This window comes from Neocloeon triangulifer, unplaced genomic scaffold (assembly GCF_031216515.1).
Source record: "Neocloeon triangulifer isolate White Clay Creek 2 clone unplaced genomic scaffold, ASM3121651v1 ptg000009l, whole genome shotgun sequence".
Taxonomy (NCBI): Eukaryota; Metazoa; Arthropoda; class Insecta; order Ephemeroptera; family Baetidae; genus Neocloeon; species Neocloeon triangulifer.
Genome location: NW_026775551.1, coordinates 5,738,669 through 5,750,689, shown reverse-complemented (window position 1 = coordinate 5,750,689; position 12,021 = coordinate 5,738,669). Strand labels below are relative to the sequence as shown.

The 12,021-nt window shown below is 42.5% G+C and overlaps 2 protein-coding genes across 8 annotated transcripts in view; one reads left to right on the top strand and one right to left on the bottom strand.

Moving 5' to 3' along the window:
- Nucleotides 1–9,894, top strand: part of LOC132195074 (leucine-rich repeat-containing protein 70) — a 14,124-nt gene extending 4,230 nt beyond the window's left edge. Inside the window, exons 2-13 of one of the 7 annotated variants that reach the window (XM_059616806.1) lie at nt 3,243–3,626; nt 4,378–4,719; nt 5,527–5,691; nt 6,065–6,380; nt 6,434–6,873; nt 6,925–7,104; nt 7,158–7,473; nt 7,837–7,983; nt 8,240–8,377; nt 8,592–8,684; nt 8,798–8,829; nt 9,138–9,319. In XM_059616806.1, coding sequence (XP_059472789.1) covers nt 3,243–3,626; nt 4,378–4,719; nt 5,527–5,691; nt 6,065–6,380; nt 6,434–6,873; nt 6,925–7,104; nt 7,158–7,473; nt 7,837–7,983; nt 8,240–8,377; nt 8,592–8,684; nt 8,798–8,829; nt 9,138–9,173 — 2,589 coding nt within the window. In that variant the 3' untranslated portion in view covers nt 9,174–9,319. Of the gene's footprint in view, nt 1–3,242; nt 3,627–4,377; nt 4,720–5,526; nt 5,692–6,064; nt 6,381–6,433; nt 6,874–6,924; nt 7,105–7,157; nt 7,474–7,836; nt 7,984–8,239; nt 8,378–8,591; nt 8,685–8,797; nt 8,830–9,137 lie in introns of all 7 variants that reach the window. The other 6 variants (XM_059616802.1, XM_059616808.1, XM_059616805.1 and 3 more) reach the window with 6 other exon arrangements.
- Nucleotides 1–12,021, bottom strand: part of LOC132195073 (rab3 GTPase-activating protein catalytic subunit) — a 26,810-nt gene extending 14,789 nt beyond the window's left edge. Inside the window, exons 1-9 of the mRNA XM_059616801.1 lie at nt 11,902–12,021; nt 11,632–11,836; nt 11,279–11,573; nt 11,080–11,216; nt 10,801–11,023; nt 10,507–10,742; nt 10,260–10,450; nt 10,149–10,208; nt 9,925–10,100 (exon numbers count right to left, since the gene is read on the bottom strand). Of these exons, the coding sequence (XP_059472784.1) occupies nt 9,925–10,100; nt 10,149–10,208; nt 10,260–10,450; nt 10,507–10,742; nt 10,801–11,023; nt 11,080–11,216; nt 11,279–11,573; nt 11,632–11,833 (1,520 nt within the window). The 5' untranslated portion in view covers nt 11,834–11,836; nt 11,902–12,021. The remainder of the gene's footprint in view (nt 1–9,924; nt 10,101–10,148; nt 10,209–10,259; nt 10,451–10,506; nt 10,743–10,800; nt 11,024–11,079; nt 11,217–11,278; nt 11,574–11,631; nt 11,837–11,901) is intronic.

Here is a 12,021-nt window from a genome sequence, read left to right as displayed (position 1 = left end):
AGCTGTAAAACCTTTTTTGGTGAGATAACAAAAAAAATCTGGAAAAAAGTTGATCTCTATTTCAATTTCCTCCGCTTCTGCATTCTTTTCACTCCATTCATTTTAGCAAAAAGTTCTTGCTGATGAATTCTTCATTTGAGCGAATTTTCCTCCTCCACTGACAAGGACACGCTCCGCCAACTCAAGTTGAAGAAGTTCCCACACAAAAGATCCACCCTTTTTACAACAAAACCCACGGCAATTAGTGAACGAACCCAAAAAAATAAATGTCTACCTAGACGACTGCAATTTAAAATGGGTTTGCATGTCACTGGCGAGTAAGAAGGAATTCAAATGCAAACTTGTGATAAAAGAGAGCATCCAAACACGTGTGTTCCCGGGAACAAACATATACTCTTGAGAGACTTTTGCACGGCGGTGAGAAAATTCCCCCGAGCACTGATTGTGCGGATGAGATTGCGCAATTTATTCTGCGCGGTTCCCTTCTGCCTTAGTTACCGACTTAATATTCGCCTGGCTGTTCAACGTACTCAAGAAGTCTATTGTCTCGGCCGTGGTTTAAAATTTTTCTCTCTAGCACGAGCAGAGAAAAAACGGTAGTCTGCTCAACAGTTTTCAGTAGCAGATGGATGATTTACGACTGTTGGAATGATTTTTAAAGGGAAAATTCGTTTCCACCAAGAACTGTTTAGAATTGCTCATTATTCTTATATCATCTCAATTTATCTTGATAATTTTTTAATGACAGACTGGAGCAAAAATTTATTCATTAATTATTATATAATTATATATTTGGTATAAGTAATTTTTTTTTAATAATTTGATTCAATTTTAATGATTGTAGGAAATTCAATCATCCGAGATGTAATTCCAAAGTTCAATCTAAGAATCTCATCAAGAACAAAAATTATGCAAATTTTGATTCATTGACTGCTGCGAACGATTTTAACTGTGGGAATTCTTGATTCTTTTCGTCTGGATGGCGCGGTAAAGAATTGGCAATTGAACTCTTCGCTCATTTCACTTGTTCTCGTGCAATCAAGGCTGTTTCCGCGACGACAATTAGCGAAAAGAGACGACGAGAACGAACGAGCAAAGAAGCACGGCGAAGAGATGCTGCAGGAAAGTGGTAAAGTTGGCGTGCGGTCCCGTTACGAATCAACGACCTACCCGCCCAGTCTCGACGCACTGCGCGCGGTATTAGTTATGATTTCATACTTACAAGTATCCTTCAATACAAGTGCATTCCTATTGGTTCTTGAGGGCCAACGTGCCCAGAAGAAAACAAACCGATCGATGACGTACCAATTAACGGCACCGAGAAATCAATTTGGTCAAATTTATTCGATGATGACTTAATTTGTATCAGCGTTCGTTGAAATAAAAAAATTCATTGTTTTTAAATAGATTTGTTAACAATTTGCTTCTTCCTGAATTATTAATTCAAATTGTATTTTTTGTTTTAATTTTTAATCAATACAAACGCCGGAATTTATCTTTAAAATATTCATTTTTAAAATGTATAATTCCATCCAAAAGGAAATACACTTTTAAGCCCTTTGACTTTTGATTTGCATATAATTTGAAAGCTCTCTGAACAAAGCAACCGCCTGTTTCCCTCCCTGACAGTAAACGTGTAATTATGAACATGCTGGTTCCGAATAATATTCCATTGTGGTGGTACCCAAAATTTCCAAATTTATGGGTACGGGCGTTACAAAAGTAAAACACACGCTCTTTCTTTTGATGCAAAATAAATGTGTGGTTGGACGTGAATGAAAAGCAAACATAATTTTTGCTGCCGCTGTGGCGGTGACTTTGACGACGGCACTTACTAAATAACGGGAGAAGCAAGGTCCAGTGCGAACGAGTCGGCGAATTTAACAAGCAAGAAGAAGTAACTTCCTCGCTCGCTTCCTTACTTGTCTTGAAACTGGACCGAACTTTTACTACTCGATCGCTTGTGTAGCGGTGAATTTAGGAGTTTTATTTGAATAATAATTGGAGACTGACGGCACGCCAAAAGATTAGCTCAAAATTTTTCAGGCAATTGAGTGGCTCACAGCGAGAAATGAAAGAATCTTGTTAACTTTTCGTTTTTGAGGCGAAAGAAAGTTGATTAATTGGCCTCGCGGCGGCGGCAGAAGTAAAAGGGCGTTTCGGCTCGTGCCTTCACCAAAAAAGTGCACCGACATGCGTCAATTTAGCCAACTTTGATGAAATTTGAAATCGTCCGATCTCCTCGCGAATTCCTATCGAATGGAGAAAACAAAACTGCAAAATGTTTGTTGGCTGCAATTAGAAAATATCTAACCACCTTCCGTGACAATGAGTTAATTAGCCAGCTGATGCAAATCTTTCCTGTGAACAATTTATTTTACACTTTGCAGCAGAAAAATTATGAGAAAATCATGCATCACTTAGCATATATTGAATGCCTTGTTAGCATTTTTGCAAATGTGCAAAAAAAATCTACCTCAGCGGATTGCTATAAATCTGGCCTGCAGATATGAGGTAACACATCATCATCCGGCGTTTTGGAAACAATTTGTGAGTTTCCGCCACTTGGCAGATGGCATCTTAACAGTTACAGCGGTGATAAGCGCGACTTTATATAATAATAGATACGATTCCAATTTTCGCCTGTCTAACAACAATTCTGGGTACGGAACGGGCGAATTAAAAATGCGGTAACAAAGCAGCGAATTCTCAAGTAAAAGGGCGAAATTCTCTCATATCATGGTATCACCTGCGGCATCTTTCCGCTCAACGGTACCCGGCTCAAATCTCGTCTTATCCCGGGATAGCTGTTTTGATGGAGCGAACACTTAACAGTAAGTTAATTTCAAAGCCGCATATGTATCGCTGGTGCGGCGACGCGGGAATTCTTTTCACGCCATATCTCATGGCTCAAACCTCTAAATTGGTGGAATCAACGCCGCGTGCTAATAAAAACCCGCATCAATTACTTTGTCGACGCGCGCGCGGTGCAACAGAAACTGGGTTAGAATTTTTCAAGAGGAGAACCGCGCAATGTGTAACATCCTTTTAAAATCATCCGGTTTGACTGTTTGTTTTATTGAACAACACTTCCTTTGCTTTGAACACTAATTAACAAAAATATATTTCCCAACTTAATTTTAATTAATTGTGTCACTAAAAATATTAAACGTTTAGATCTAGACCGAAAAATTGATAAAAATAAATTTTTCCTTTACTTAATTTTGAATGTTTTGTTTCAGATGACGACGCTGCGTTGGTTGTGCGCTTGCCTGGCGCTAATGGCGTGTGTGCAGGCACAGCTTTGTCCCTGGCAAAACGACCACCCTGAATTGGCGTCTGCATGTTTGTGCGCGACAAACCTGGCGCGAGAAGTCTCGATTCAGTGCGACCTGGTCGACTGGCCTCTCCTTTTGGCCGCCCTACAGAGGCATCTACCCCCCGGCCCGGGCCCGGTCATCGACCTCCTCTACGTCAGCAACAGCACCGTCCGAACGCTGCCGGCCGACGTGCTGGTCGGTGTCCGGCGCGTCCGCAGCCTCCAGATGTCCGGCTGCAAAATTGAGAAAATCGAGACTGGTGCTTTCAGGGGACAAGAAACGTCCCTCAAGAATCTCAATTTGCAGGTGAGTTTTTTTTTCAACGTTGCAAATTTTAATTTTACCCTCTAAGAATATTGCTTAAATTTAATGTTTAATTAAACCCTAGCCTAAAACGATAAAATGTGCACATTACCTTTACTTTTATTATTATAAAAATGCTCACGAAATTAAAATTTTAATAAAAATGAACGTGATCGATGTAAAAAAATATATGTATGACTAATAAAATAGTTTGAGGGTTTGTTAATTTTTTTTAAGATAATGCCCATTTTGGTTCACGGTGAAAGTTTTTTATATAAAAAATTGCCAAAAAAATATATAGATAGGCGCCTAGCTTTTTTAATAATTATTTATCCACGCAAACATTTGTCCATTTTGCAACTTTAATTAGGCTAAAAAATATATTTTGCCATTTCAATTTCCAAACTTGGCAACTAATTGTAAATTAGAGCGGCTGTTACACAATGCGCGTCGCGAGATGAAATCACGTTTCTCCCCTGAAACAATATAATGATTGTTATGGAAAAAGGCGGCGAAAATTACACTGTGAGCCAACTGCACGACATCATAATGATAACACTTCAAACGTCGCTGGTCATAATGAAACAGAAAGGGCATGTGTTTGATTTGAACTGAAATTATTTCGTAAACTGCAGCATTGTTCTCTGGACCAATTCCGCGAACTAGACCAATAATTATAAATAATAATTGAACAGGGAATTCACACGGTAACAAGCAAGTGTGTATTTAATTTTTATCTGTTTTTTTTTCGCAGGATAATTTATTGGACGCCGTGCCAGTGGCTGCCCTGCGTCCCTTGCGCAACCTGACCCTTTTGGATTTGTCTCGCAACAAGCTCAATCGAGTGACCCAGGACTCGTTTAGTTCACTGGGCGCCCTGGCCACCCTGAAACTGGCCGACAATGAAATCACCCTGGAGCCTGGCGCATTCCACGGATTGGAGGCTTCTTTGAGAAACCTGAATCTCAAGGGCACCAGGCAGAAGAGACTTCCAGAGGCGGTCAGAGGACTAAGGGCTCTGGCCTTCTTGGACCTGGCTCAAAACGGACTCAGGGAATTGCCGACGTCAGGTGCCGCTGCGGGAAGAACTCTGCAGGTGAGTTTTTTTTAACGCAATTTGCATGCGAGCCCCTATCGCTTTCCTCTTACCGCGTCATTTGCATTGTTCCACTTCCGACCTGCATGAGAAAACGATACTCGGATCTGATTAAAAATCTGCCTGGCCATTTATGCGATTCATTTTTTAATAATTGTACGGCCACATCCTGTGATAACGAAAAATATAAATCATGAAACGGAGCAGAATTGGAAAGGGCTCGACGTGACAGAAGAAAGTGTTCACTTTTACTCGCTCGCCAAAGGATTACACGGCTTAGTATCAAAATTACAAACGCATTATTTATTAATCAACGGTCATCCGCGAGAAAAGTTCTACTTTTACCGCACCCATATCCACTATCATAACAATGGGCATGCCAATCTCAATAGCAAGACAAGATGATTGTGTAGCCTGCGAGCACAATCACACGTCAGCCAGTTGAATAAACAACGTTGCTTTATTTCCAGTCCGAAAAGAGATTTGATCAAAATCGTGACCAATCGTTATGGCTTTTAGTAGTAAAATGTAGATCATGCAACGAAAGCAATGATGATTTTGAGTTTCTTTGCTTCATTTCCGTTCCCAAAACATGCAATCATTTCCCATTCAAAATATATAATTTATATCATATTTCTCCAGCGAAGAGAAATTTGCCGTCGTGTCTCTTTTCTACCGAAAGCAACAAAAGTAAAAATAACGTTTCGATCTGCATATCCGCTAAAACTTATCAAAGTGGAACATAACGCCAATTATTTATTTTCCGGATTCCGAGACTAATGCGTGATGTGCTCGCTTTAATTGCAGGGCCTGGACTCGCTCACGGCCATCAACCTGGAACGCAACCTGATCCAGAGCGTAGCGCCCGATGCCTTCGCAGGGGTCGCCGATACGCTCAGCTCGTTATCACTGCTCAACAATTTGCTCACCGACTTCCCAACGCCCGCCATCTCCACCCTGAAGGAGTTAAGAGTAAGTATCAAAAATCCGTTGCAAATTTAAAGCGAGAAAGCGCCGAAACGAGTCTTCATGGGTATAATTGTGATTTTTTCGCTTCATCCACGTCAATAATGGCAGCAGTTCTTTCAATAAAAAGTGAAAACGCTCATCAGGCACGACTCAGACCGTAAATTGGCAGTCGTGACCTCTGCAACCCAACAGAAGCTATTATTACAGAGACGCGCTGCTCGCACCATTTAATTTAATTTCCAACGGTGCCGATGAGCGCTTTATTAGAGAGCTGCCGATTTGTAATTTTGCATGAAACAATGAAACGCCAGCCGGAAGAGCCATTTCATTGACGAAAGTTTGAATTTGAATTTAAATAACTATAATAACCTCTCAGGTCCTCGACATTGGGTTCAACCTGATCACAACCCTGCCAACGGACGCCTTCAATGGAACCCCCTCCCTCACCCTGCTGGCGCTGGACGGCAACCCTCTTGCGTCTGTGGCAGAGTCCTCGCTGATTCGCCTCAACTCGACTTTGAGGGGACTCAGCATCGGCGGACGATTTCTTAAGTGCGACTGCAAACTTAAGTGGCTGGCCAACTGGCTCAAGAATGGAGAGCTGCAAGTGACCAGTCGCGAAAGGGCGCCCCAGTTTTGTGGGGAGCCGCCACGACTCAGGGACAGAGGTTTTTCGACAATTCAACCAGAGGGTGCGTTTAAAATTTTAAAATTCAATTTTTTTTCTTATTAGAGAAAATTCCAGAATTGTCGTGCGAAGCAACAAACGAAGTTGAGGACGCGTCCTCGGCCATCATCGAAAACGCGATTCCCGTTCAGGCGGTGGAGACGTCTTCGTCGACCACGACCTCCACCACGACAGAAGCGCCAACCAGCCCTTCTACGACGTCGAGCTCGACTACCACAACCACCACCACAACACCGGCACCCACAACCCCAAGATCCACGACAACCACCTCAACGACCACCACCACTACCAGACCAACGACGACCACAACTCAGAGAGTGCGAATCACTGGCTCTGCAAATGTATTGGTGTCCAAGCCCCCTCCAGTGGTGGTGCCTTCGGCCGCTCCTCCCCCTCCCAGAGTGGTCAACAGTCCCAAGCCAACGCCTGCCAGACAGAATCCGGCCCTGATTTTGGGCGGAAGCCACAGATCCAGAATCGAGGATGATGAAGATGAGGTAAAATGGTGAACTTTGTTTGGAATTTTTTTTTTTTTTAAATTCATTTAGGTCATTGTGAAATCGGCAAGTCGCGTGGATAACTACGTTGTGATCAATTGGGACTCTAAAGCCACAAACATTCTCGGATTCAGGGTCGTGTATAGACTCTTTGGTGACAGGAGCTTCAAGCAGGGTCCACCTTTGGATGCTTCGGAGCGCGAATTTAAAATCAAGAACGTCCCTCCTCAGGTACGTACACCCAAATCAATCTAGAAAAGTCTAACAGTACCAAATAAATTCAGGAGTGTTTGGTCGTCTGCGTGGTTTCTTTGGAAGAAGTTCGCGCCAGTCCGGACACGGTGCCGCCGAGGCAGTGCCGCGAAATCCGAACCGAGCAGAAATACGCCGGAGCGTCGACGGGCAACATGGACCGCGTGACCGTGGCCGCGAGCGCCGCCGTTTGCGGGGTGGTGCTGCTGGCCGTGCTGGTTCTCCTCGTGGTCAGCAGACGCCGAGCTCAAAAGCTACGCAGAGCACTCAGCAGACAGCAGCAAGTGGTGCCACCCAGCATTCCACACGGGTTGTGTCCGCACAAGGCGGCCAACCTGCTGATGGCAGGTTTGTGACCAAAAAATAATTCCTCTCTTTTGTAACCTTTTAGCTCGTTTACATCATTTTCCATGAAAAGTAGATTGTTCCCCTGTTTGGTAATTCTAGATTTGGATTAGTTTGAATCGTTTTTAATCATTAAAAGTTTGTTATCATTCAAGCATGGCTCGCTCTCATTCATTTAATTGAAAATCTATCAAAATTTCATATCATCATATTATAAATAAAAATATAAAAAACGCTTATAATCGCATCTAGTGCCTGCAGAATTGTATCTCTAACCATATTCTTAATGAGCTCATTCAGGAATGATGTAAAAATTATTATTTTCGTGCTGTATAAAGGCTGTCATTATGTGTATGTGTACCTCAGGAGGAACCCTTTCCGGCGCGCCTCCCTCGATCAGTGGCTTCAGGTCGCACCAGCCCGGCACCTTGGCCAGGGACTGGGAAGTCGGTTCCATGTACAGTGCCAGGAGCATTCCGCGGCCAAGGGTCTTGGCCACCCCTTCCCACCACGGTACGTATCTTGTCTGTTCGTGTAAATATTACTAACTCGTAAGTAGCAGCACCCTTTTCACCGTATTTGTCTGCACTCTTGTGACTTACAAATAAAAAAAATTAGTGGCCCGAGTTGCCGCACGTTTCGGTCCATCACGGACCTTTTGTGTGTCTGAAATTCGTGTTGTGTGTGTTATATGTTTGACTAATCCCGTGCCCAGCGTGAAGCGCGAGCACTCCGTCTTATTAATGTCATGTTATGCACCTGTGCACAGGCTCGGTAATGGGTTGTGAAGCAGGCGTGCACGGAGCCTCCGTGTCGCGCTCCATTGCCGACGGACAATCGCAGAGATCCTTTTCTGGGCTCTCGGCAGCCAAATTCTTGAGCTCAGGCGGCGCAATGTCTCGTCCAGGTAAAAGCACGCTCGCAAAAATCAACTCAGCGTTTTGCTTACATTATATTCGCATCCCGCAATTAGCGCTAACGTTTTGTGTTTAAAATTCAGTGAACTTAAGATTTTGTGTGCTTTTCACGCACAGCTAACTTTCGCACTTTCTTAATTAACTGAAGCGTTCAAATTTATTTCAGTGGCGACTTTTTGTTGATGATTTTCATTCAATTTCTAGACTTGCGACAATCTCGACAGTCCCTTGCAGCCCCTTCCGAGAGAATGTCCCGCGTTGGTTCTCCCCAAAGACGACCTCCAAGTGCTCAACAAGGTAATTTAAAAAAATTTCAATCTAAAGTTGTTTTTATAAAAAAAAAAAAAAAAAAATCATAAATTTGTACAGAGTAGGCTTAAAATTATAATTTAAATTCTAAAAATTTGCAGCGATCTATATGAGCTTTTTGGATCCTCGATGGGTAATTTGACAAAAATAAATGTTTGCACTTGATTGTTTTTGTTTGTTAACTATCACAAAAAATGTGCATGCATTTCTGCACTTCCAACCTTAAAAATTAATCTAAATTTGAGGAATTTAAAAACGCCTTATACATCATTAATTTCAAACAAATTGCAAACAAGAAATTAAGAATACACGATCAATCAGTGTGCATAAGTGCTAACATTACAGCGGAAAAACTTTGCCCAGCATTAAAAATTTTGTGACTAACTTATAAAAAAAAAATGACTATTGGTAAAGAAATTTTCACCTGCATAAAAATTTCAGGCTCACGGACTCGTTCCCGGAGCCGCGAGAGCCTGAGCTACATGGAGCAGACAATGGAGGGTAGCAGACCTGCGAGCAGATGCTCCTCGGCCCTGCACCGCCACCACCACACCCACCTGAGGGCAGGCACCAACACTTCGGGCTACGACACCTCTGACAACTGGACGGACCACGACATGGACATTTACATGGCGAGGAATCCCACCAGGGGCAGCAGAAACAGTCTCGTGAGACTGTGATTCTGACGACAGGCGGGAATTTAGGCGCTTGATGAGAGCCAATAGGAAATTTCGACGGCAATCGACATGACTTCTTGGTGATGGTGAAGACAAAGACGTCTCTTGTGGCTCTGATAATCAAAATTGAGACAAACCTGGGATGACAAAAACACACACAAGGTGCCACTGACGGACTTTTCTCAGAACAACCGCTCTGTGACTTTTCTTATTATCGCGAGAGTGTTCAGGATCATTCTTTCTTAAAGGTGTGCTCAATTGTGAAGTACTTGCAATCATTTCAACATTCTTACTGCTGAATTATTTAAGGCTCAATATACTTATAACGCGCTAACTGTAAGTAAGATCATCTATTGATTGTAGGAGCGCTAAATTTAAGAATTAGAATTGATAAATTTAATTTAAACCCCAAAACATGTACATTCTGTTTCCCCCGAGTTGTTAAGTTGCGATCATATAGTGTGTATCTTATTCCATTAAATCAAATATATTTGCAAGAAAAATAAAAATTTTGATTTAAACCTGAAAATTCCTAATTTAGTGGTACTCACCCTGGAATGGTGATGGCGTGGTCCCAACGGTACCTCATTTCCTGATTCACTTCATGCCAAAGATGGGCTGCAGCTCTCAAACCTCCATGAGAGGCGTCGGCCACCAGAGCCGTGACAATAGCAAGACGCCAAACCAGGCAATCAACCGGGCAAGACTTATATTGGACGCTTCCCTTCTAAAAAGTACAAATTATAAATTGAATTAAAATAAATAAATAAAGCACTTCTCGAAAATTTGAGCTTTTGGGTTCGTCTTGTCCAAATGTTTCAGGATATGGGTTGGCCTGAAATGAATGTTAAGAATAGATTGTTTACAATAATTTTAAGTAACCGACTGGTCCATTAACATCAGCATCGGGAAACAGGTAGTAGAGAATAGTCATCAACATTTGATGAGGAATCGGTCCACCGGCCATGCTGGTGCCTTGATTGCTGCTGCCAGATTTGAGACTGCTGGGCACCAACTTCGACAAACTAGGCACTTTCGGCTCCGTCAGCGCACTCAACGAGTCAGTGTACGATATGGCTGAAGGAGATGATTTCAGTTCAGATTGAAATAATAATGCAAAAATAAAAACTCACAAGCTTCTGGGGCACACATGACCATGTCTCCTAAGAGTTGCTTCAAAGTTGCTGTCGAAGAGCAAAGATTCAGCAGCCGTCCCAATGATTTCGCCAGAAGACCTAATGAGGGTGGGGCCATGTGCGCCTGCAAGGACCACCTCGATGCCATGCTTGGTGCCAAATCTGAATATCCATCACGGTCTACGAGAACACCTTCTGGCAGTCGTCTCCACTGGGCCAGCAAGTGGAGCTCCCTGAATGAGAAATTTTGACAAAATTGAAATATAATTTAATGGAAAATGTGAATCCAACCTCAGAGGGTCTGCCTCTGCTCCAAAGGGTAGTTTACCAATGTGCTCGACCCCAACTTGCCCATGCAGAAGCTCAAAATCTGGAGGGGACTGCATCCATTGGTTCATGGGCCAGTCTTTCAAGACGAAGTGAATTCTGGCCGAAATTTCAATGGGAGTCGCGAGAGCGTGAGCTGGGGAGTGGGCGACTGCAGCCAACTTTCCCTTAAAGATGTCCAGCAGCCCTGGAAGCAAAAGAATAAATACACCGAGACATTTCTTTCTGAAATTTTGATTTTACCTGTTAAATATTTGCAGTGCTTTGGCGCTTGCCTCAGATGGACCATAGTGAAGTCGGTTTGCATTCCAGGTCCTTGCCAAGTGCCAAGGAAGTACCTTTGCTGAGGCTGATGAACTTGCACAAATATTGGAATAGGACTGAAATAAAATTTGTTTTATTACAAAAAAAAATTTTGGTTGATAATAAATAATTTATTAACCATTTTGAGTTGCTGATTGCAATCTTGGCCGAGCTGAGGAGGAGTTTTGCTTTGGACTCGGAGGTGATTGCGGCATAGTTTTGTGCAGGAGAAAGCAACACAAATCTGCTAACTCCATACCAAAGTTCAATTGGATGAACACCATTCACTTCCTTTTCACCGTCTTCGTCTAAGATGTCGCTCTCGATTAACTCGTGGCCCCATTGCCTGTCACCCTTATCCTCAGGGCCAGGTGAATTCGAGTTGTCTTGCTCAGGAGGATTGCGATAAAAATAGCGCAGAATGAAATCTGTATCTGAATTTAAAAGAAAAAAACGATTCAAATTGAACTTGCTATTTTGTAAAATTCTTACCACTGAACTGCAGATTGGTCTCTGCATATTCAAGCTTGCCATCCACTTGATGCGAACTTTTTCTAAAGCGGTGATCCTCTGCTTTCAATTGAGGCAACTTCCAATCGTAAATTGCTTCTTCGATTCGAGCAATGAACATTTCCCACTGCGAAGCAGTGGTGAAATCGTCGTGCCAGTTTCCTTGCTGATCATCCACGTCCATTTCCTACAAATTTGAATATAAAATTATATGTATTTAAACGTTTGTACATATGTGTTTAACTGACTTACCTTTCAAACGAATTAAAAGTTAAGACTGAAAAGTATTTGGAAGGAAAATATTTTTGCGCAGAGTGCAGATGTTTTTATTTATTTTGTACCTCAGATTCTTTGTCAACAAGCGCATGCGCA